The sequence below is a fragment of the Mobula hypostoma genome, chromosome 2, assembly GCF_963921235.1.
Source record: "Mobula hypostoma chromosome 2, sMobHyp1.1, whole genome shotgun sequence".
NCBI classification, from domain to species: Eukaryota; Metazoa; Chordata; class Chondrichthyes; order Myliobatiformes; family Myliobatidae; genus Mobula; species Mobula hypostoma.
This window is the reverse complement of record NC_086098.1, coordinates 27566485-27589443: the sequence shown is the minus strand read 5'-3', so window position 1 is coordinate 27589443 and position 22959 is coordinate 27566485. Positions and strand designations below refer to the sequence as shown.

The 22959-nt window shown below is 41.7% G+C and overlaps 1 protein-coding gene across 4 annotated transcripts in view; it reads right to left on the bottom strand.

The window, feature by feature from the left end:
• The window catches only part of l3mbtl3 (L3MBTL histone methyl-lysine binding protein 3), a 154231-nt gene that overhangs the window by 10442 nt on the left and 120830 nt on the right, over positions 1-22959 (bottom strand). For all 4 annotated transcript variants that reach the window (XM_063034672.1, XM_063034690.1, XM_063034699.1 and 1 more), the window contains 2 exons: positions 21708-21871; positions 18561-18623 (listed from right to left, as the gene is read on the bottom strand). In XM_063034672.1, the coding sequence (XP_062890742.1) occupies positions 18561-18623; positions 21708-21871 (227 nt within the window). The remainder of the gene's footprint in view (positions 1-18560; positions 18624-21707; positions 21872-22959) is intronic.

The window sequence follows — 22959 nt, the reverse complement described above, 5'->3', positions numbered from 1 at the left end:
CTGCAAGTTTTTAAAAGCTCCCCAATCCTCTATCTTCCCACTAGCTTTGGTTTCTCCTTTGCTTTTACTTTGGCTCTGACATCACTTGTCAGCCAAGGTAGTGTCCTTCTTCCATTTGAAATATATCTGTCTTGCACTTCCCTCATTTTGCAGAGAAACTCCAGCCAATGCTGCTCTGCTGCCCTTCCTGCTAGTGTCCCTTTCCAGTTCCCCTCTCATGCCATCATAATTCCATGTGTTGATCCATGCCCTGAGCTCATCTGGCTTTACAACAGTAGTTCTTGCATTGAAATATACACAGCTCAGAACTTTTTCTGAGGTCTTATCAATATCTGTCTTCACAATCACTCAACAATCTCTTTGGCCACTCTGGTTCCCATCCCCCTGCAACTCTAGGTTAACCCCTCCCCCCACCAGTGCAGTACTAGCAAACTTTCCCACTCAGATATTAGTCCCCCACCAGATTCAGTGCAAACCCTCTCTTGTACAGGTCCCAGCTTTCCTAGAAATGAGCCCAAAGATCCAAAATTCTGAAGCCTTCCCTCCTACACCAACTCCTTAGCCCAGTGTTAAACTGTATGATCTTCCTATTTCTGGCCTCACTGGCACGTTGCATGAGTAGCAATCCTGAGATCACATCCCTGGAGGTCCTGCCTTTTAACTTAGCACTAACTCCCTGTACTCACTTTGCAGAACCTCGTCACTCTTCCTACCTATGTCCTTGGTACCTATATGGACCATGACCTCTGGCTGCTCACCCTCCCACTTAAGAATGTTGAGGACTTGATCCGAGATATCCTGGACCCCGGCACTCAGGAGCCAACATACCATCCGGGAATCTCGTTCTCGTCCTCAGAACCTAGATTTTAAAACACATCTAGGAGATTAATGTGTAGGGAACAACTTTTCATTCTGTACAATAATGCAAGTTGAATAATAATGATCAGAATCTCTCGTCTCACTTGACTTTTTTTTTAACCAAGATATGCAATCCAGGTCAGTAACCATGATGAAATTTAATGCCTTGTAAAGCCTTAGTTGGTATTTCATTAGTAGCTTAAGTATGATAAAGACACGACAACAGGTAAAAGGCCGCACTTCTAGAATAGAAATACATTAATAGGCAAATTATTTGATATTTAATCATGCAATTAAGGGGTCAATTTCATTGTGATAGAATTGAAGCTTTATTCTTGCATTCATAATCGTTTCTCAGGACTTCCAAGAAATTTCATTAAAAACTACTACAAGATTTTAGGACATTTCCTGGTGTAGATGAAGAGCCAGAATTGCAAAGTCAGACTTACACAGCACCACAGATGATATAGCTTGTCATCAGGCACCTAGCCATCAAAACACATGGCCCCAAAGGTGATCCTGAGAATAACCTGAAAGGTTGCACATTCTAAGGCTTTAGTTCACCACAAGACTACAGGGAATACTCTGTTCCATTCTCTAGCAAAATATGCAAACCTCTAGAGACAGGAAAGAGTTTACTCAAAATCTCTACTCATTTCCTGGCCTCAGCAACAAGTGTCAATTGCAAGGGCAGTCAATTTGCTGTCCACTCTTGCGTAAGACAAATTATATATTCCCTTGCAAACACAAGAAAATCTGCAGATGCTGGAAATTCAAGCAACATACACAAAATGCTGGTGGAACGCAGCAGGCCAGACTAAGGGTCTCGGCCCGAAACGTCGACTGTACCTCTTTCTATAGATGCTGCCTGGCCTGCTGCGTTCCACCAGCATTTTGAGTGTGTTACTTGAATATTTCCTGCCCACCGGATTTTACATCTGACAACAGAGCAAGACAAATGAGCTTGAGGCTATTAATTTTTAATTTGTTCTTTGGATTTCTTTCTGCTTAGAACAATAGATTGCACTTGTATCGCCCAACAAGTCTGTCAACACACATTTTGTCAACCAAAGGGGTAATCCATTCCCTAATGTCCAATTAGTGTGCAACTGTAGACATGGATTTTTGCACATCACTGCCAAACATGCAAGAGGAATGTCATGACTTATTCATCCTCTGAAAACCAATTCTCTATCTTTCCAGAAGCATGATCAAAGCACTAGCTGGTTTCATAGCAACAAGTATTTTTTTAAAATATATTAGTTTTATAACATCTTTGAGGAAAAATAAACTACCTGTGAAATGGAAGAATGCTGAGAGGCAAGACACAGCCACACTTTAGCTGGAACCAAACAGACACTGCAGTGATGAAAGAACTCCTGTAATGCAGCTGGAAACTGATTAAAGTCTTGCCAGTTACTGCACACATTTGGATAACCCTAGACTGAGCTATCATAATTTGCAAGTATTTACTGAGATCATTTGGAATATTTAATCATTAGTGTCTCATGTCCCTGCATCAGGAACTTGGATGACTTAGGTACAGAAAATAAATGTTACACTCCTTCTCATTTGTGTTCAACCACGGTCACTTTGGTCACCTCAGGGCAAAGTTTTTCTTTTGGCCTTGAGAGGATTAATGAGTATACAGAACTTCTGGCAGGGTCACAAGATAAAACCTGCACTTTCACTAAATTGGAAGCAAGTTACTGATTTCTATTCATTGCTGCTGCCTCACTAAAGTGGATCTCAGTCCCCAGATGAATAGTTAGTGATGTGTAGTTCCAGTCAAGATCAGAGGGATCTTGGGGTCCGAGTCCATAGGACACAAAGCTGCTGTGCAGGTTGACTCTGTGGTTAAGAAAGCATACAGTGCTTTGGCCGTCATCAATCACGGGACTGAGTTCAAGAGCCAAGAGGTAATGTTGCAGCTATATAGGACCCTGGTCAGACCCCACTTGGAGTACTGTGCTCAGTTCTGGTTGCCCCACTACAGGAAGGATATGGAAACCATAGAAAGGGTGCAGAGGAGATTTATAAGGATGTTGCCTGGATTGGGGAGCATGTCTTATGAGAATGGATTGAGTGAACGCAACCTTTTTTCCTTGGAGCGACAGAGGATGAGAGGTGACCTGATACAGGTGTAAAAGATGATGAGAGGCATTTATCGTGTGGATAGTCAGAGGCTTTTTCCCAAGCTGAAATGGCTAGCATGAGAGGGCACAGTTTTAAGGTGCTTGGAAGTAGGTACAGAGGAGATATCAGGGGTAAGTTGTTTTTTTTTAAAAAGATGCAGAGACTGGTGAGTGCGTGGAATGGGCTGCCAGCGATGGTTGTGGAGGCAGATACGACAGGGTCTTTTAAGAGACCCCTGGACTGGTAACATGGAGCTTAGAAAGATAGAGGGCGATGGGTAACCCTAGGTAATTTCTAAGGTAAGGACATGTTTGGCACAGCCTTGTGGGCCGAAGGGCCTGTATTGTGTAGGTTTTCTACTTTACTGTCACAAGCAGATACTTTTACAAAGGCCCGGGTGGTACTAATGTACCATCAAATGGCAGTATGGCCATTTATGTCCTACCCCCTATTTAACTTTTCAGAATGCATCACCTTGCACTTGTCCAGATTAACTTCAATCTGCCAATACCCAACTTTCATCTACATCCTGCTTAGCCTTAAACAACCTACCTCACTATCCACACCACCACCAACTTCTGTATCACATGGAAGCGCAAGACATTAGATATGAATTAAGTTCCTAAAGCTGGGTACTAAAAGGGTTTCTATATCAAATAGTTTAGTTTCTACAAAACAAATCCTCAATTGTTTTTACTATTCTTGACCCTATTTGTTCCTTTTTGTATGGCAAAAGAAAAGGTGTAGTTTACAGATGAAATTTACTTTGTAGAGGAGTTTTGTACAAATCTAGCAACAAGATGCATGTTCATTTACCACCTCAAAACAGATGGTCATGTGCAGATTACTGCCTTGAGTACTTCAAACTTCATACGTTGAGACTTCTGTCTGTATGATATGATGGGTGCACTGCAGAAGCCCAAATGAGAATGTACTGTTTATATTCAAATATGCTTCCACAAAGAAAATCAATTGGACTATCTTTTAGGGTTCTAATCATATTTATCAATACCAGAATGCATCTCCAGACGTATGAAAATTAAAAAGGCAGTAGAGAAGGCCTTGGCAGGTAGGGTAAGGGAAAACCCCAAGGCATTCTTCAATTATGTGAAGAACAAAAGGATAACATGTGTGAAGATAGGACCGATTAAAAATAAAGGTGGGAAGATGTGTCTGGAGGCTGTGGAAGTGAGCGAGGTCCTCAATGAATACTTCTCTTCGGTATTCACCAATAAGAGGGAACTTGATAATGGTGAGGACAATATGAGTGAGGTTGATGTTCTGGAGCATGTTGATATTAAGGGAGAGGAGGTGTTGGAGTCGTTAAAATACATTAGGACGGATAAGTCCCCGGGGCCTGACGGAATATTCCCCAGGCTGCTCCACGAGGCGAGGGGAGAGATTGCTGGGCGAGGATCTGTATGTCCTTGTTGTCCACGGGAATGGTACTGGAAGATTGGAGGGAAGCAAATGTTGTCCCCTTGTTCAAAAAAGGTAGTAGGGATATTCCGGGTAATTATAGACCAGTGAGTCTTATGTCTGCGGTGGGAAAGCTGTTGGAAAAGATTCTTAGCGATAGGATCTATGGGCACTTAGAGAATCATGGTCTGATCAGGGACAGTCAGCATGGCTTTGAAGGGCAGATCGTGTCTAACAAGCCTAATAAGAGTTCTTTGAGGAGGTGACCAGGCATATAGATGAGGGTAGTGCAGTGGATGTGACCTACATGGATTTTAGTAAGGTATTTGACAAAGTTCCACACAGTAGGCTTATTCAGAAAGTCAGAAGGCATGGGATCCAGGGAGGTTTGGTCAGGTGGATTCAGAATTGGCTTGCCTGCGGAAAGCAGAGGGTCATGGTAGAGGGAGTACATTCGGATTGGAGGGTTGTGACTAGTGGTGTCCCACAAGGTTCGGTTCTGGGACCCCTACTTTTCGTGATTTTTATTAATGACCTGGATGTTGGGGTAGAAGGGTGGGTTGGCAAGTTTGCAGATGACACAAAGGTTGGTGGTGTTGTGGATAGTGCAGAGGATTGTCGAAGATTGCAGAGAGACATTGATAGGATGCAGAAGTAGGCTGAGAAGTGGCACATGGAGTTCAACCCAGAGAAGTATGAGGTGGTACACTTTGGAAGGACAAACTCCAAGGCAGAGTACAAAGTAAATGGCAGGATACTTGGTAGTGTGAAGGAGCAGAGGGATCTGGGGGTACATGTCCACAGATCCCTGAAAGTTGCCTCACAGGCGGATAGGGTAGTTAAGAAAGCTTATGAGGTGTTAGCTTTCATAAGTCGAGAGATAGAGTTTAAGAGTCGCGATGTAATGATGCAGCTCTATAAAACTCTGGTTAGGCCACACTTGGAGTACTGTGTCCAGTTCTGGTCACCTCACTGTAAAAAGGATGTAGAAGCATGGGAAAGGGTACAGAGATTTACCAGGATGCTGCCTGGTTTAGAGAGTATGCATTATGATCAGAGATTAAGGGAGCTAGGGCTTTACTCTTTGGAGAGAAGGAGGATGAGAGGAGACATGATAGAAGCATACAAGATATTAAGAGGAACAGATAGAGTAGACAGCCAGCACCTCTTCCCCAGGGCACCACTGCTCAATACAAGAGGACGTGGCTTTAAGGTAGGGGGTGGGAAGTTCAAGGGGGATATTAGAGGAAGGTTTTTTACTCAGAGAGTGGTTGGTGCGTGGAATGCACTGCCTGCGTCAGTGGTGGAAGCAGATACACTAGTGAAATTTAAGAGACTGCTAGACAGGTATATGGAGAAATTTAAAGTGGGGGGTTATATGGGAGGCAGAGTTTAAGGGTTGGCACAACATTGTGGGCAGAAGGGCCTGTACTATTCTATGTTCTATGTTAGAAGTATTTCATTAACACAAAATACTCTGCAGATGCTGGAGTCAAAGCAACATGCACAACACACTGGAGGAACTCAGCGGGTTGGGCAGCATCCGTGGAAATGAACAGTCAACATAATAAACTGTCCTGACAAAGGGTCTCGGTCTGAAACGTCTCTGCCCGACCTGCTGAGTTCCTCCAGCGTGTTGTGCGTGTTGGAAGTATTTAGTAGGTCAAGCAGCAACTATAGACAGAGAAAATTACTTCACTACCATAAGACCAAAAGACATAGGAGAAAAATGAGGCCATTTGGCCCATCAGGTCTGCTCTGCCGTTTCACCATGGCTGATCCATTTTTTCTCTCAGCCCTAAACTCCCACCTTCCCCACCGTATCCCTTCATGCACTGACCAATCAACCTCATCCTTCAATATACATTAAGATTTGACCTCCACAGCTGCCTGTGGCAAAGAATTGCACAGATTCATCACTCTTTGGCTAAAGAAATTCCTCCATATCTCCATTCTAAAAGGATGCCCCTCATTTTTGAGGCTGAGTCCTCTAGCCTTAGACACTGCACTTAGCTAGTGAAGAACGATGCAAAATGCTTATTCAGTTCATCTGCCATTTCCTTGTCCCCCATTATTGCCTTCCAGCACCGTCTTCCAGCAGTCCAATAGCCACTCTTGCCTCTCTTTTACACTTTAGATGGATAGATAGATAGATACTTCATTAATTCCAAAGGAAATTACAGTGTCACAGTAACATTACAAGTGCACAGATATACAAATATTAGAAAAGAAGTGAAAAGAATACAAAATGTTACCTCAGTATAATAAGAGGGAGTTGTCACTTCCCTGGCTATAGGTTGACTCATTATAGAGCCCAATGGCTAAGAGTAAGAATGACCTCATACAGCGCTCTTTGGAACAGTGCAGTTGTCTTAGTCTATTACTGAAAGTGTTCCTCTGTTCAACCAAGGTGGCATGCAGAGGGTGAGAAACATTGTCTGGAATTGCCAGTATTTTCCATAGGGTCCTTTGTTCTCCAACAGACTCCAGCGTGTCCAGTCTGTCTCCTATAACAGAGCCACCCCTTTCTAATCAGCTTATTGAGCCTGTTGGCATCACCTGTTTTGATGCTATTGCCCCAGCACACCACCACATAGACAATTGTACTGGCCACAACAGACTGGTAGAACATGTGAAGGAGAAGCCTGCATATTCCAAAGGACCTCTGTCTCCTCAGGAAGTAGAGGCGACTCTGGCCGTTCTTGTACACAGCTTCTGTGTTGATGCTGCTCTCAAGTCTGTCATCCAGGTGCACCCCCAGGTACTTGTAGGTCCTCACCACATCCACATCCTCACCATCAATAGTAACAGGGAACAATGCAGGTTTAGTCTCCCTAAAGTCCACCTCCATCTCCTTTGTCTTACTGATGTTGAGCTACAGATGATTCAGCTAGCACCATTTGATGAAGTTCTCCACCAGGGCCCTGTATTCATACTCGCATCCTCCCTTTATAGACCCAACTATTGCTGAGCCATCAGAGAATTTCTGCAAATGACATGATTCGGTGTTGTATCTAAAGTCTGCGGTATACAGAGTAAACAGGAAGGGAGTCGATCCAGTCCCCTGTGGGGCTGCAATGCTGTTTATAGCCGTGTCTAACACACAGCTTTGAAGCTACACAGACTGTGCTCTACCAGTCAGGTAGTCCATTATCTAGGATATAATGAAAGTGCCTACCTAAATTGAGCAGAGCTTCAAACCCAGCTGTATGGTATTGAAGGCACTTGAGAAATCAAAAAAACACGATCCTCACAGTGCTGCCCTGCTTATCCAAATGGGAGTAGGCTCTGTTCAGCAGGTAGACGACAATATTGTCAACTCCAATGTGTTCCTGGTAGGCAAACTGCAAGGGGTCGAGAGTTGATCTGACGAGGGATTTGTGGTGAGCCAAGTCCAGCTTCTCTAGGGTCTTCAGGATGTGTGAGGTCAGGGCCACTGGATGGTAGTCATTGAAGACCTTTGGTTGGCCCTTCTTGGGTACTGGGACATAAACGATGTTTTCCACACAATCGGGTCCCTTTCCAGGCTGAGACTCAAGTTGAGCACACGCTGGAGAACTCCACACAGCTGCTCAGCACACTCCTTCAGGACCTTGAGTTTCACACCATCTGGTCCCAAAGCTTTGCTGTGTCTGAGTTTCCCCAGTGTTCTTCTCACCTGCTCAGTGGTGAAGGTGAGTCCATGACGACTGGGGAGTTGCTGGAAGACAGCCTAGGGGTGGAATAGGTGCATATCGGGACGATAACAGTTGATATATGGAGGTATGGATGATAGGTGCAGGGCAAGCAGGGGATGTAGACAGTGGTAGCCAATGTTGTTCATCCACCTATTGAACTGGGGGGGAGGGGGTGTAGAAAAGGGAGGAGGACAGTCGTTGGTGCTGAGGGAGCATTGAGTGCCTCAGCACCTGGGCTGGTGCACTGAGAGGGTGTGAACAGGAGGGCAATTGTCAAACCTATTGAAGAATTGGTTTAACTCATTAACCCATTCACGGTTGCATTCCGAGGCTCTACAGCTAGACTGATTGAAGCCAGTGATGTTCTTCATACCTCTCCACACCTCCTGTGTACTACTCTCTCCAAGCTTGTTCTCCAGCTCTCTCCTGTATTCCTCTTTAGACACCTTGATCTTCTCCTTTAACTCCTCTGCACATGATTCAATTCCTCCCTGTCTCCTGATCTAAAGGCTCTCTTTTTGTGGTTTAGAAGAGCTTTTAGATCACAGGTGACCCATGGTTTGTCATTAGGGAAGCAACAAACAGTCCTTAATGGAATTACAGTGTCCACACAGAAGTTGATGTAGTCAGTGATGCAATCAGCAAGTCCGTTAATGTCTTCCCCATATGGTTCACAAAACACATTCCAGTCAGTAACCTCAAAGCAGCCCGGCAAGGCCTCAATGGCCTGGAGAAATATGTGTATCTGAAGAAACTTTTGGTACCCCTTTAATATTATTGGCTAGCTTACTTTTGTACTCCATCTTTACCTTCTTAATTACTTTTTTAGATACCTTCTGTTCACATTTTAAAGCTCCTAACCTCCTCTAACTTCCCACTAATTCTTGCTCTATTATATGTGCTCTCTTTGGCTTCTATGTCAGCTTTGACTTCCCTTGTTAGCCATGGTTGTGTCATCTTGCTTTTAGAATACTTCATCCTCTTTGGGATGTATACATCCTGTGCTTTCCGAATTGCTTCCAGAATTCCAGCCATTGCTGCTCTGCCATCGTCCCTGCCAGTGTCACTTTGCAATCAATTCTGGCCAACTCCACTCTCATGCCTCTATAATTCCCTTTACTCCACTGTAGTACTGATGCATCTGACTCCAGCTTCTCCTTTTCAAATTTCAGGGTGAATTCGATCATATTATGGTCATTTCCTCCTAAGGGTTCTTTTACCTTAACCTTCTAATCAATTCAGGTTCATTGCACAAAACCCAATCCAGGATACAACTCCCATCAGGGTCTTTTTACCCTTGCAGTTCCTTAGCTCTATCCGCAAGGATTCAAAACCTTCCAACCCCATGTCACCTCTTTCTAATGATTTAATTTCATTATTTTTTTTTTACCAACAAAGCCATGCCACCCACTCAGCCTTCCTGCCCATCCTTTTGATACGATGTGTATTCTTGACATTAAGCTCCCAGCTAAATTCTTTTTTCAGGCATGATTCAGTGATGCCTACAACATCATACTTGCCAATCTGTAACTGTGCTACAAGTTCATCTACCCTATTCCATTCAAGTGCAACACCTTTAGACCTGGATTCTTCTTGTTCAATTTTGTCCACCTTTTACATTACAACTCATCCTGTTGACTGCAGTTTTGCCCTCTCTGCAGCCTCTCCTTGCTTGGAGTCTCATTACACATTGCCCCTGCCTGCAAACCAACAATCTCATCTTCTGCGCTATTACTCCAGTTCCCACGCCCTGCCTAGTTAGTTTAGACCCACCCAAAGAACTCCAGCTAACCTGCCTGAAAAGATATTGGACCTCCTCAGGTTCATGTGCGAACAATTTCTTTTGCACAGGTCAAGCCTTCCCTAGAAAAGATCCCAGTGGTCCATGAATCTGAACCCCTGCACCAGCTCCTCGGCCATACATTCACCTGCCAAATCATCCAATTCTTGCCCTCACTGGCACGAAGCACAGGCAGCAACCAAGCGAATATTACCCTAGAGGTCCTGTTTCTCAGCTTTTAACTAGCTCCCTAAAATCTCTCGTCAGGACCTCCTCACCTTGTCTACCTAGATCATTGATGCCAATATGTACCAAGTCTTCTGCTTACTCAACCACGCTCGGGAATGCCTTGAAACCGTGCTAAACTAATTAAAGCAATGACTCCAAATTAGTCCAATCCCTCTTGCCGCCCCCCAGACACTTAACATATTCTTCCCTTGCTACATATTTATGCATGTGCCTGTCTAAAGAGCCTTTTAAACACTTCTACGTTTTTTTGCCTGTACCATCCCTGAAAGTGCATTCCACACTCGGGGGGGGGGGGGCGGTGGAAGCCACAGATTTTCACAGATTGCCCTTCTCACCTTAAACACATGCCTTCTAGTACCAGACATCTTAATCTTGGGAAAAGACACTGGCTCACCTGATTTTATAAAGACCTGTCAAATCTCCCCCTCCGCCATTTCTCTAGAGCAGGGGTTCCCAGCCTTTTTATGCCAATCCTCGCTACTATTAAACGAGGGGTCCGTGGAGCACAGGTTTGGAACTCCTGCTCTGGTTGAGAATAGCCCCAACTTGACCAACTTCTCCTCGTAGCATACTCTTTCTATACCAAGCAGCATCCGCGTAAACGTCTGCACCCTTCCTGCAACGAGGCAAACAGATCTGAACAAAATACTGTATTAAATTCTTCAAATGTGGCCAACCAGAGTTTTATAAAGCTGTAACGTAATTTCCTGGCTCTTGACTAATGAAGGCAAGCATGCCATACGCCATCTTTAGCACACTTTCATACTTGAGTAACCACATTAAGGGAGCCATGTACCTCAACTGCAAGATCCATCCCCTCATCAACGCTGTTAATAACACTGCAAATAACTCTGTACTTTCCCTTAATATTGGGTCTCCCAAAGTACAGAATTGTACACTTGCCTAGATTAAGCTCCATCTGCTGCTTCTCCATCCATATTTTGCTCCAATCCACAGGGTATATCCTGCTGTATCTATGCAATCCACATCATCAATCTTTGTGTCATTTATAAACTTACTCGCCCATCCATAAGACTATTACATATAGGAGCAGAGTTAGAACATTTGACCCACCGAGTCTACTCCATCACTTCATCATGGCTGATCCATTTTCCCTCTCAGCCCCAATCTCCTGCCTTCTCCCCATATCACTTCATGCTGACTAATCAAGAATCTATCAGCCGCTGCCTTAAATATACCATCTTACTACCTTTTCATCCCAGTCACATACATAGTACAAAGTTTGCATGGTTTCTTTCAGGAAAATCCTACCTGATGAACCTGCTGGAATTCTTCGAGGAGATTACAAGTAGGATAGATAAAAAGGGATGCAGTGGATGTTGTATATTTGGACTCTCAGAAGGCCTTTGACAAGGTGCCACACATGAGGCTGCTTACCAAGTTAAGAGCCCATGGTCTTACAGGAAAGTTACTAATATGGTTAGAGCATTGGCTGATAGGTAAGAGGCAGCAAGTGGGAATAAAAGGATCCTTTTCTTCTTGGTTGCCAGTGACTAGTGATGGTCGGTGTTCAGACCACTTCTTTTTATGCTGTATATAAATGATTTAGATGATGGGGTGGATGGCATTGTTGCCCAGTTTGCAAATGATACCAAGATTGGTGGAGGGGCAGGTAGTGTTGAGGAAATGTGTAGGATGCAGAAGTACTTGGACAGATTAGGAAATGGGCAAGAAAGTGGCAAATGTTGAAAAATGCATGGTCATACACTTTGGTAGCAGAAATAAATGTGTGGTGATTTTCTAAACAGCAAGAAAATCTGAGATGCAGAGGGACTTGGGAGCCCTTGTGCAGAACACCCTGAAGGTTAACTTGCAGGTTGAGTTGGTGGTGAGGAAGGCAAATGTCATGTTAGCATTCATTTCAAGAGGTCTAGAATACAAGAGCAAGGATGTGACGCTGAGCTTTATAAAGTGAGGCCTCACCAGTGCCTTGAGTATTGTGAATAGTTTTGGGCCAATCGTCTTAGAAAAGATGTGTTGGCATCAGAGAGGGTCCAGAGGAGGTTCACAAGGATGATTCTAGGAATGAAAGGGTTATCACACAAGGAATGCTTGATGGCTCTGGGTCTGTACTCGATGGAATTTATAAGGATTGGGGGTGGGGGATCTCATTGAAACCTTTTGAATGTTGAAAGACCTAGTCAGAGTAGATGTGGAAATGATGTTTCCCATGGTTGGAGAGTCTAGGACAAGAAGGCACAGCCTCAGTATAGAAGGGCGCCCTTTCAAAACAGAGGTGTGGAGAAATTTCTTTAGCCAAAGGGTGGTGAATTTGTGGAATTTGTTGCCACATGCAGCTGTGGAGGCCAGGTCATTGGGTGTATTTAATGCAAGAGATTGCTAGGTTCTTGATTGGACATGGCATCAAAGGTTATGGGGATAATACCAGGAACTGGGGTTGAGGAGGAGAAAAACAAAAGAATCAGCCATGATTGAATGGCAGAGCAGACTTGATGGGCCAGATGGCCTAATTCTGCTCCTATGTCTTATGGTCTTATAAATACATATAGTATATTATATATAGCATAGCAATTAATGTAACACTCCTACAGTGCCAGCAATCCAGTTCAACTCTGCCACTGTCTGTAAGAATACGTTCTTCACTTGACTAGTAGGTTAATTGGTGACATAGGTGTAATTGTGCAGGTGGGCTCATTGGGGCCAAAGGATCAGCTACTGTGCTGTATCTCTAAATAAGCAAACAAATATGACTGTGTGTGCGTGTGCGTCCTACACAGTCCTAGCAGAGATCACTGTGTGACACCACTAGTTATAGACCTCCATCCATCATAAACATATTTATATCACATAGAAAGGAATGCGAGGTAAATGACCAAGTGGAAACTTATGCATGGTGGAATATGGCAGTAATGAGATGAGTAAAGAAAAAGTTCAATGCAGAGAACTGGGAATAAGAGACTCATAATCAGGTTTCCTACGGTGTGATGTTAAGAAGTTGTACATTCAGGAACTTGCCACAAAAATAAATATTTTTAAAAAATGTATAGATACGAATGCTAAACTAAGATCTGATATTGTTAGGAGCCTTGCCACTGCCAGGATAGCCCCAACTGTATTACAGCCAAATACTATGGCAAATAATACTAGCATGTTACAGCCAAGTCTTATTATATTTATAAGGAGAAAATAATATTCCATAATCATTTTCTAAAAATGAACTTAGATGCAAACTTCTGTTAAAAATGAGAAGAGTGAGTTTCTGCCAAAGTATCTAAATCAACTGAACAATCCTCTTGTAGTTCACCATACACTTATAACATTTGAAAGCTTCCTTAAATCACAGCAACATATAATCATAGAAAACTATGGCAGAGACAGTCACTATCTGGTCCACATGTCGATGTCAAACAAAATTGGAGCCAGCTCCAATTTTGTAGGTTATGGCTCTTTGATTGCTCACCTGAGTAAATATCAAATGTGTCGAGGATTTCTGCTTTCACTTGGCTTTCAGCCTTTGATTTCATAACTCTCCGGACTACTTGAAAACTTACCCTTATATTGAACGCTTACTTGAACCTAACCCATGAAAACTTCCTCAGTATCTTCTTCCCCTTTCTTCTTACACTACTCATTTAATTTATACTTATTGTAATTTATAGATTTTATTATGTATTGTGATGTACTGCTGCTGCAAAACAACAAATTTCACAGCATAAGCCGGTGATTTTAAACCTGATTCTGATAATATCTATCACTTTCTGCGAGAAAAGATGCATCTTCAACTCTCTTCAAATCCTTCCACCAATTAACTGCATCTATTTCTCTTAGTTACTAAGCTCTCTGCCACAGGAAACCAGCCTTTCCTGTTCAGCATGTCTAGACCTCTCAAATTCATTCAGTAGAATCAAATCTCTTTTCAATATTCTTCCCTGAACAAGTACAACCCCAAATTCCTGTAGTTGCTCTTTTTAACATTTAACTCTTCAACTCTGGCAATATAGTTCTAAATTCCCTCTTCGTGGTATCATATTCTTCCTGTGATGCAGTGACCAAATCTGTTAACAGTACTCCAACCTCACCAAAATAGTGTTTAATGGAGATTTAGTAATAACTTCTCTACTCTTTGTTAGGTGAGGCAATGGCTCAGTCATGTCCTCCTTTTTTCATAGATTCATGGATGAGCCATGCAAGATTTCTCTATTTCTTGCAGCTTTTTAAAAAGATGTCAGCTTATATTCCCTTGTCTTGTTTGACCTTTTCAAATGCATTAACTTGCTCTTCTTTGGATGGAATTCCACTTGCGACCTTTCTTTTTCCAGAATCAGTTGTAATAGCATTGAACAATTTTACATTTAATATTTCACGCTTCAAGCTTGAAACATATTGTTCATCTGGAGATACAGTAGGTTAATTTTGATGGACTGGTGAAGTTATGCAATTAGCAAACTCTGCTTATTCCCCGGTGAGATACATTCTGCACAATGTTGAGTGAATCTAATTACACAGAAGAGAAGCTCTGCGTCAAAATATTTGACAAGACAATAGCACACATTACCTTGAATAGTACACTTTCAACAAAGAACAATGTTAATTATTAGCTATCTCTACATTGTTGATAATTACGATAGTTGCATGTGAATTACAGAAAAGATCATTTATTCTTTAATTTTTTAAAAATCTGAACTGGCCTGAATATGGTCCAAACTTGCCCCAGCTACTACAACCCAAATGATTCTGTAATTTGCCATGATTGTTAAACATTTAAATATTACACATCTTGCACAAGGTTAAAACATACAAACTATATAAGATCATCAATAATTTAAAATGAGGATCTTAAGTTTATTATCTAATTACCACTTTTAAAACTTTAAAAATTTAGATTGGAGCAACTGGCTTGTATACACTGGAATTTAGAAGGATGAGAGGGGATCTGATTGAAACTTATAAGATTATTAAGGGATTGGACACGCTGGAGGCAGGAAGCATGTTCCCGCTGATGGGCGAGTCCAGAACCACAGGCCACAGTTTAAGAATAGGTGGTAGGCCATTTAGAACGGAGTTGAGGAAGAACTTTTTCACCCAGAGAGTGGTGGATGTATCGAATGCTCTGCCCCAGAAAGCTGTGGAGGCCAAGTCTCTGGATGTTTACAAGAAAGAGATGGATAGAGCTCTTAAAGATAGCGGAATCAAAGGTTATGGGGATAAGGCAGGAACTGGATACTGATAGTGGATGATCAGCCATTATCACAGTGAATGGCGGTGCTGGCTCGAAGGGCAGAATGGCCTACTCCTGCACCTATTGTCTATTCTTGTTGGGAAATGTTTTATTTTAATTCATGAAATGAATTTCTGCTGTTCTGGAATCATATGGACTAACTGTCTTGGTTTCAAATTGGGAATATCAAATTGCTAGTGTTGGCAGGGGTCTCCGGAACATCACATCAATCCTGCAGATGGTTGTCGTATGTAACCTGTAGAAAAGTGTAGTTGAAAAGATGGGAAAGTGGCATTTTGCTCAGTGGAAAAGTAGTTCTGCCTCACTCCCATCCGTTGTCACTGGCCTTACCAGTGTCACTCGACCTGTCAGGTCAAAGTGCCTGGATTGAGATGTTATTCAAGGTCCATCCCTTGGACCAACTTCAATCACTTCAATTGAAAGAATATAGATTTCCCTAGCTGAACCACTGGTGAAGCACTTAAAACACATTGAAATAGACAGAACCCATATTTCCAACTTTGGCTGAGAGAGGTGGTCAACGTTGCTCCTGATGTTCCACAACCTCTTCCTTTGATTGTTTGCCTTCGCAATGTTGACAACTGTTCTCTGAAGCAAAGCAAAGCTCTGTAGTAAGCCTGGAATCATTGCCAGCAGAACCTATGGATAGTGGACGTTTCAGGCGGAGGCCCTTCATCCATTCTAATGAAGGGTGTTGGCCCGAATCAGCGACCACTTATTCCCCTTCATAGATGCTGCTTGTCCTGCGGAGTTCCTCCAGCATTGTGTGTTACTCAGGATTTCCAGCATCTGCACAATCTCTTTTGTTTATCAATGCCAGCAGTGCTTAGTCAACGAGGCCCAGGAACCAGAACCAGGTTGAGCACACAGGCAGTCGACTCACGCCAGATTTCTGGAGGTGGTATTGCTTCTCTTTTGTAGTGCTGTTGTGTCTCCACCCCTTTGTGTGCCTGGATTGTTTGTGGGTAGTCACTAATTAAGCAGCCTGTGTTACAGAAGAAAGACTGGTTGAATGAGGCTTTTTCCAAAGCACCTGGCATAGAGCCACCTGATGCGGTGCTTGTAGCAGCTGAGAAACACAGAATTCCAAGAACTCAAGGTGCCTCCGTGTTTGATAACAGTCCTGCCAAAGGATCTCGGCCCAAAACGTCGAATGTACTATTTTCCATAGATCCTGCTTGGCCTGCTGAGTTCCTCCAGCATCTAAAAATTTTCTATTGTTTTTAATAACAGTGCTTCACTTGAACTTCATACAGCCTGGCCAGTCATCAGGTTTCGAAGCTAGCATTTACTAGGCAGGGTGACAGCACAGGAAAACAGATTGTCCTCTAGAGATTAAGAATTCTATAGATGGTCTTCAGGTCGATAAGAGGTGTGTGGATCTGCTGGTATGGTACTCTGTTTCAGATCCAGAGGTGCGTGGCTACAAAACTAGTAACAGACCCAGACAGGTGGAGGATATACTACTACCAATCCGAGACCAGGGGCCGGGCTAATATCACTCCCAGACCCAGGGGCAGGATGGCTTTCACCCTGCAGATCCAGTGATGCTGGCAAAGCACTGACCTGCTGGATCTAGCTGCTCCCAGCTCCTATCAGCTGTGGTTTTTCCAAGACCTAAAACACATCTTTTTAACAATTTTACTTACAAGTCTGGGGCTCTACACAGCTTCGTTAGCTAACCCATCACTGTACTAACTCTTAACCTGCCTCCCTTAAATCAGACGTGGGCATGCTTGAAACAGAGTGGGTTAAGAGTTTCAGATCTTTGAAATCTGACTGCCAGCCACAGTGATGTTTCGTAGTGTCCTGGACAGACAAATGTAGTGGTGTGGTCTCAAGAAAAGCCATTTACAATTAAAATGGTGTGAAGTTGTAAATCCTCTGCTATTCTGACATTAACTTTATTTAAGAAAGATTGATACATTTTTGGGTCCAAAGGAATATGTGGGATTGGCAGGGAAAATGAACATGAAGTACAATATTAGCTATGATGTTAATGAATGACAGAGCATGTTTGAAAGGCTGTACCATCTACCCGGGCTCCTTGCTAAGTTCTTAAATACATCTGATTTCTTGACCAGGAACAAGTTATGTGAGCTAGCAAGCAACACTGCAGATACTTGCATAGATCATTTTAATCGTATGGCATGGAGAATGGGAAGTGTTCTGTACTGACACTGCAACTTAACTGTCTCAATGTTCTGGTCTATATGGTGGAAGACTTCTTTTGTTATAAACAATATTTCCTCTTACTCATTCTGAGCAACTCCATAAGAGATCTGCTAAATGTTTAAACATGTTGCCTGGTGTCATTTTTAAGACAAGGAGAAATATTATTTGCAGAAAGGAATATGTAGGGGAAATCATGACATTCACAAGACTACTTTATGAGTACATAATATAAAGATAACCAGGGATGTCAAAAACATAAAAGCTTTTGACAATCTAAACCCCGAAGCTACATGATCATTCTCAGTGATTCTGTATCACAGTCAAAAAATAATCAGAAAAATAACTGAGGAAAATCTTTTATCTCATTGTTTCAAGAAATAAATTTTTAATTAGTAACAGCAGTGACTGCTAAATGTCCTCAATCAAAATAGACACACTTCAATAGAATTAATGCATCTTTCTAATAATAGAGCTAGGATGTTCATCATTATTCAATAATTAAGTATGGAAAATTACAGGGTGATTTAAAAAAAAAAGTTCTAAATTAGTTCTCACTTCCTTTTCATGTAACAAATGGTCACACCAGTGTCGCCATAAAAATGAACTACATTTAGTAATCTACAGATTCGAGTTTAAAGCCTACTTTAATTATTTTTAAATGAAAATGTTTCTCCCAATCACGTAATCTTGAATGATCTTCCTCCCCACTGACTTTAACAGATCACACATGATATTTCAAATATAATTTAATTACTTTGTTGTGTAGTCATTGTATACAGTACAGCATAGCCTTGCTGAACACTACAGAAAGCAGTAACTTTGACTATATTGCTCCAGTTCAAACACTGTTAGTTAAGTAGATATATGGTGGAAGTTTATCAGAATTGCAGAAAGACATATTGCTTAGTTCAGCTGTTGATTATTATGGAACGCATTTCTGCTAAGAAAGAGTAGTGTGGGGGGGTGGTAAAATCCCTTCTCACGTACATATTTTCATCATGGGGTTTAATTAACATTTATTTCAATAGTTTCATCTCAAGCTTACCTCATGCTTAAATGCTTTGGCTTGTTCTTCACAACCTGGCAAACTCAGTATAAACTCTGATACCTGCAGATATTACCAGACACAGAAATTTAACAAAACACAGCAGACATAGAATATAGAACATTAACATAAATACTTGGATTAATCAGTCTTTATCATTCTGCTCATATAATTTAATAGTAAAGTTTCTGTCTCTGTTGGTGGTTTAATTCCTCGTAATAATGCAATCAGCTAGAAGGCAGCAGCAGATTAGTTTTATTGTGGATTACTGTTAATCAGCTCATCTATTACTAAAAATTTTATCTTTTCCATGTTAAATTGTTCAAAGTATATTTATTATCAAAGTATGTATATGTCACCATATATTGCCTTGAAATTCATTCTCTTGCAGGCATTCACAGAACAAAGAAATCTGGTAGAATAAAAAAAACACACACAAACAGTGTCTGACAAACAATAAATCTGCAAATGACGACAATCTGTGTGAGTAAAAATAAGTAAGTAGATGAATAATACTGAGAACATGAGTTGTAGAGTCCTTGAAGGTGAAAACATAGCGTGTGGAGTCAGCCCAGTGTTGATGTGAGTGAAGTTATCCACACTGGTTCAAGAACCTGACAGGTGTAGGCTAATAACTGTTCTTGAACCTGGTGGTGTGGCTATTTCCTATAGATGCTGCCTGGCCTGCTGCGTTCCACCAGCATTTTGAGTGTGTTGTGTGGCTCCTGCGCCTCCTTCCCGATGGCAGCAGCCAGAAGAGAGCAGGGCCTGGATTGTCCTTCAATTTTTCCAAGTTTTTGAATTGTCCTTGCACTAGACTTTGTTCCCATCATCATGATCATTCCAAGACACGGTCATCGCTCTGGATATATGCTTTGACCCCACTCAATGACTTAACTTGCCAGAGGTGCATTTCCACACAACAAATACAACTGTGTTTTTTTTTTAAAGTCAGTCAATGAACGTGGGAGGAAACATGATCATTTATTTTCATGAAACCCAGTGGTTCACCACTGCAACTCAACAGAGTGACATATTTTGATCAGGTATCTGACCCTTATCCAAAGTTACTGTGAACGTTTTACTTTGGGTCTAAGAGTTTTGTTTTGAAAATCAAAGGTATAAATTAGTGGCTGTCTAGAACCTGGACCCATCTGCACCTGTTTTTTTCCTTGAAGCAAAAGTCACACCTATAATGAGTTTTTGCACATTTTGAAGTGTTTCCTGCTGGAACCTCCCAAAATGGAAATTAGATTAGGCACAAAAGTACTCTTAAAAACCTTGTACTTTGTTGCAAGAGGTTTAAGTGAGTGCTTAATAGTGGGCTAAGCCTAGCAAATTGTTTTCCTAAAAATATGCACTTTAATTCCCTCATAACATTAAAAACTAATCAGTGTCATTCACTTGGATGTGAAGATCTTCATCAAGTACAAATGTGCATTTCAACCCTATTATTTTGTTTGTATAGTTTCTTTAATTTGGATGACAGAGAAGGCATTGAGAAAAGCAAGTCCTTGACGTGGGTAAGCGGATCTTTATAGGGAACTTTCCCCTCCCCCCCACCCCTCCCGAGTATTGCCACAAGTGTTGTTGCTTTGTCATTTATTGTGTATGTAAACCTGCTAATCCAGAAGAATAAAGCAGCCTGAAGCGTTAAAATTTTCACTAAATTGCCTTTAGTTCCAGCAATGAAGATTTTAAAAATAACTTAAAATAAACAAATGCCTACCCTTTCAAAACCATTTAACTGGTAGTTTGATGTGACCACAGTATGAATTTGTATTGAACAGATCCTGGTTTCTTTGGATGTGTTTAAACCATCTTTGAAACATGATATTAAATCCGGCAATTACCTGCACTTCTGTGGTTTAATATTATCATAATTGGGGTGGTACGGTAGCATAGTGGTTGGCACACTTTACAGAACAGGTGGCCTGGGTTCAATTCCTGCTGCTGCCCGTAATGAGTTTCTATGTTCTCCCTGTGACCACGTGGGTTTCCACCAGGTGCTCTGGTTTCCTCCCACAGTCCAAAGACGCACCGGTTGCTAGGTTAGTTGGTCATTTTAAATTATCCAGTGATTAGGCCAGGATTAAAGCGGGACAGTGTGGCTCGAAGTGCTAGAAGGGCCTATTCAATGCTGTATCACAGTAAATAAATAATTGCATTGTAAATGTTTAAAATAAACTGCAAAGCTAATTTGCAATTTTGTTATTTGATTTCCTAACATAGTTAACTCATTATTTATTAGCTTATGTTAAACAGTATGGAGGACTGGTAACTTTACAGCAGTTTGTACAAGATCATTCAAACAAGTCAAAATTACACAAGATTTTATTTTACTCTTAACCAGAAAATGGTGAATTATTGCAAGGGATATGGTGAGCATTGTCATATCTGGTCCCAAAGCCCCAACTATACCTTGCACCTGACTCCAGGCTATAAGAGACTGGGATAATGTGTAGTCAACAGTCGGGGGTAGGATATTGCGTATCAAACCATTTGTGGGTATTCTGAATTGTTTGTGCAAGATTGTGATCACAGAGATGGAGGAGTCAGACACTAGTGACCCAGGGTCTTAACATGGACAAAGAGGAGTACTCCTTGTCTTCCTGCAAAATAAAAATAAAAATACTTAAAAGTAAAACTAGGGACTCAATATGGTCTCATCCAGAAGATGGTGCATGACATTGGGAATTAGACACATATACTCAGATTGCCTGTGTGTAACTATGCCATTTGAGAGGTCATCTCCAGTAACTGGCTCTCTGAAGTCAGGAAACTCTCCTGTTAAAACGTTGAGCATTTTGAATGTCTTGGATGTTTCCAAAATGTAATAATAATGCTCTGCCTTCCATGCTGGTGTGATAGCGAGACTACAGATCATTTCAAAATTTCTCAATAGTCCTGTGACAGCAAGTCAGGTTGAATGGTAAAGGGGATACCTGCTCTTAGTTATAATTTCCTTCAAGACATACCTATCCTATTATTCCAACCTGACATATCATGATGTTGCTTACTGCTATAAAGGGGAGCAAGAATTTTGTAACAATTAACCAAGACAGATACATCCACAAAACTTAAATGCTGCAATGCATTTAATATAGAAAGATATATGCTGTTTAAAAAAGAACACTTCCTACCCACCTCATCAATAGTCCATTTTGCCACCTTTCTGGCAGTGATGCCAGCAACTCCAGGTAATAGCTTGCTGTGTTGTTCCCAGCAGAGAGGCAGACTAGGCACAGGGCATGCTGAGGACATAAACACTGACTGGTGCAAAGCCTGCTGCAGGTTGCTATCATCATTTTCTGTGGAGGGGGTACAATATGTTACAAAATTAACTTGACTTGACTTCATTACATCCTTCACATATATAAGAGTAAAAATCTAAACGTGAAATTTATAGTAATTTGTAACAAATACTATGTACAACAGGAAAGTCAATATAGCATAGAAATACAGTTATTTCAGCATGAATTAATCAGTCTGATGGCCTGGTGGAAGAAGCCGTCCCAGAGCCTGTTGGTCCTGGCTTTTATGCTGCGGTACTGTTTCCCGGATGGTAGCAGCTGGAACAGTTTGTGGTTGAAGTGACTCGGGTCCCCAATGATGCTTTGGGCCTTTTTTTTAAAAAAACACACCTGTCTTTGTAAATGTCCCGAATAGTGGGAAGTTCATAGCTACAGATGTGCTGGGCTGTCCGCATCACTCTCTGCAGAGTCCTGCGATTGATGGAAGTACAGTTCCCATACCAGGCTGTGATGCAGCCAGTCAGGATGCTCTCAATTGTGTCCCTGTAGAAAGTTGTTAGGATTTGGGGACCCATACCAAACTTCTTCAACCATCTGAGGTGAAAGAGGCGCTGTTGTGTTTTTTCTCCCCCCCACCACCACATAACCAGCATGTTCAGACCACATGAGATCCTCATTCACATTAAAAAAAATGAACAAACATGTTAAATACAATTTATTCTGGCACTTTTCCCCCTCCTTCTCAGTCCCGAAGAAAGGTCTCAGCCTGAAACATCAATCTTCTACTCATTTCCATCGATGCTGCCTGACCTGCTGAGCTCCTCCAGCATTTTGTGTGTGTTGCTTTGATTTCCAGCATCTGCAGACTTTCTCATGTTTATTAAATATAAAGGTATTTTCCCTAATCATACATTTCAAAACAAAGTAGAAATGATTACATGTCAACAAATTAAAGCTAAATTATTTTTCACTCACAAAATTTTAATCAGAAGACTACTTAATTTCATTTTGTAGCACCCATGTCCTTAGCATAAGTAGGTTATGCTCAACAAGCCAGAGTGAAATTATTTGCATGGTGACTAGGGCAATGGACAGGAGAATGCCTCTGAATCCCTCTTACAAGGACTTCCAGAAGGAAATTGGTA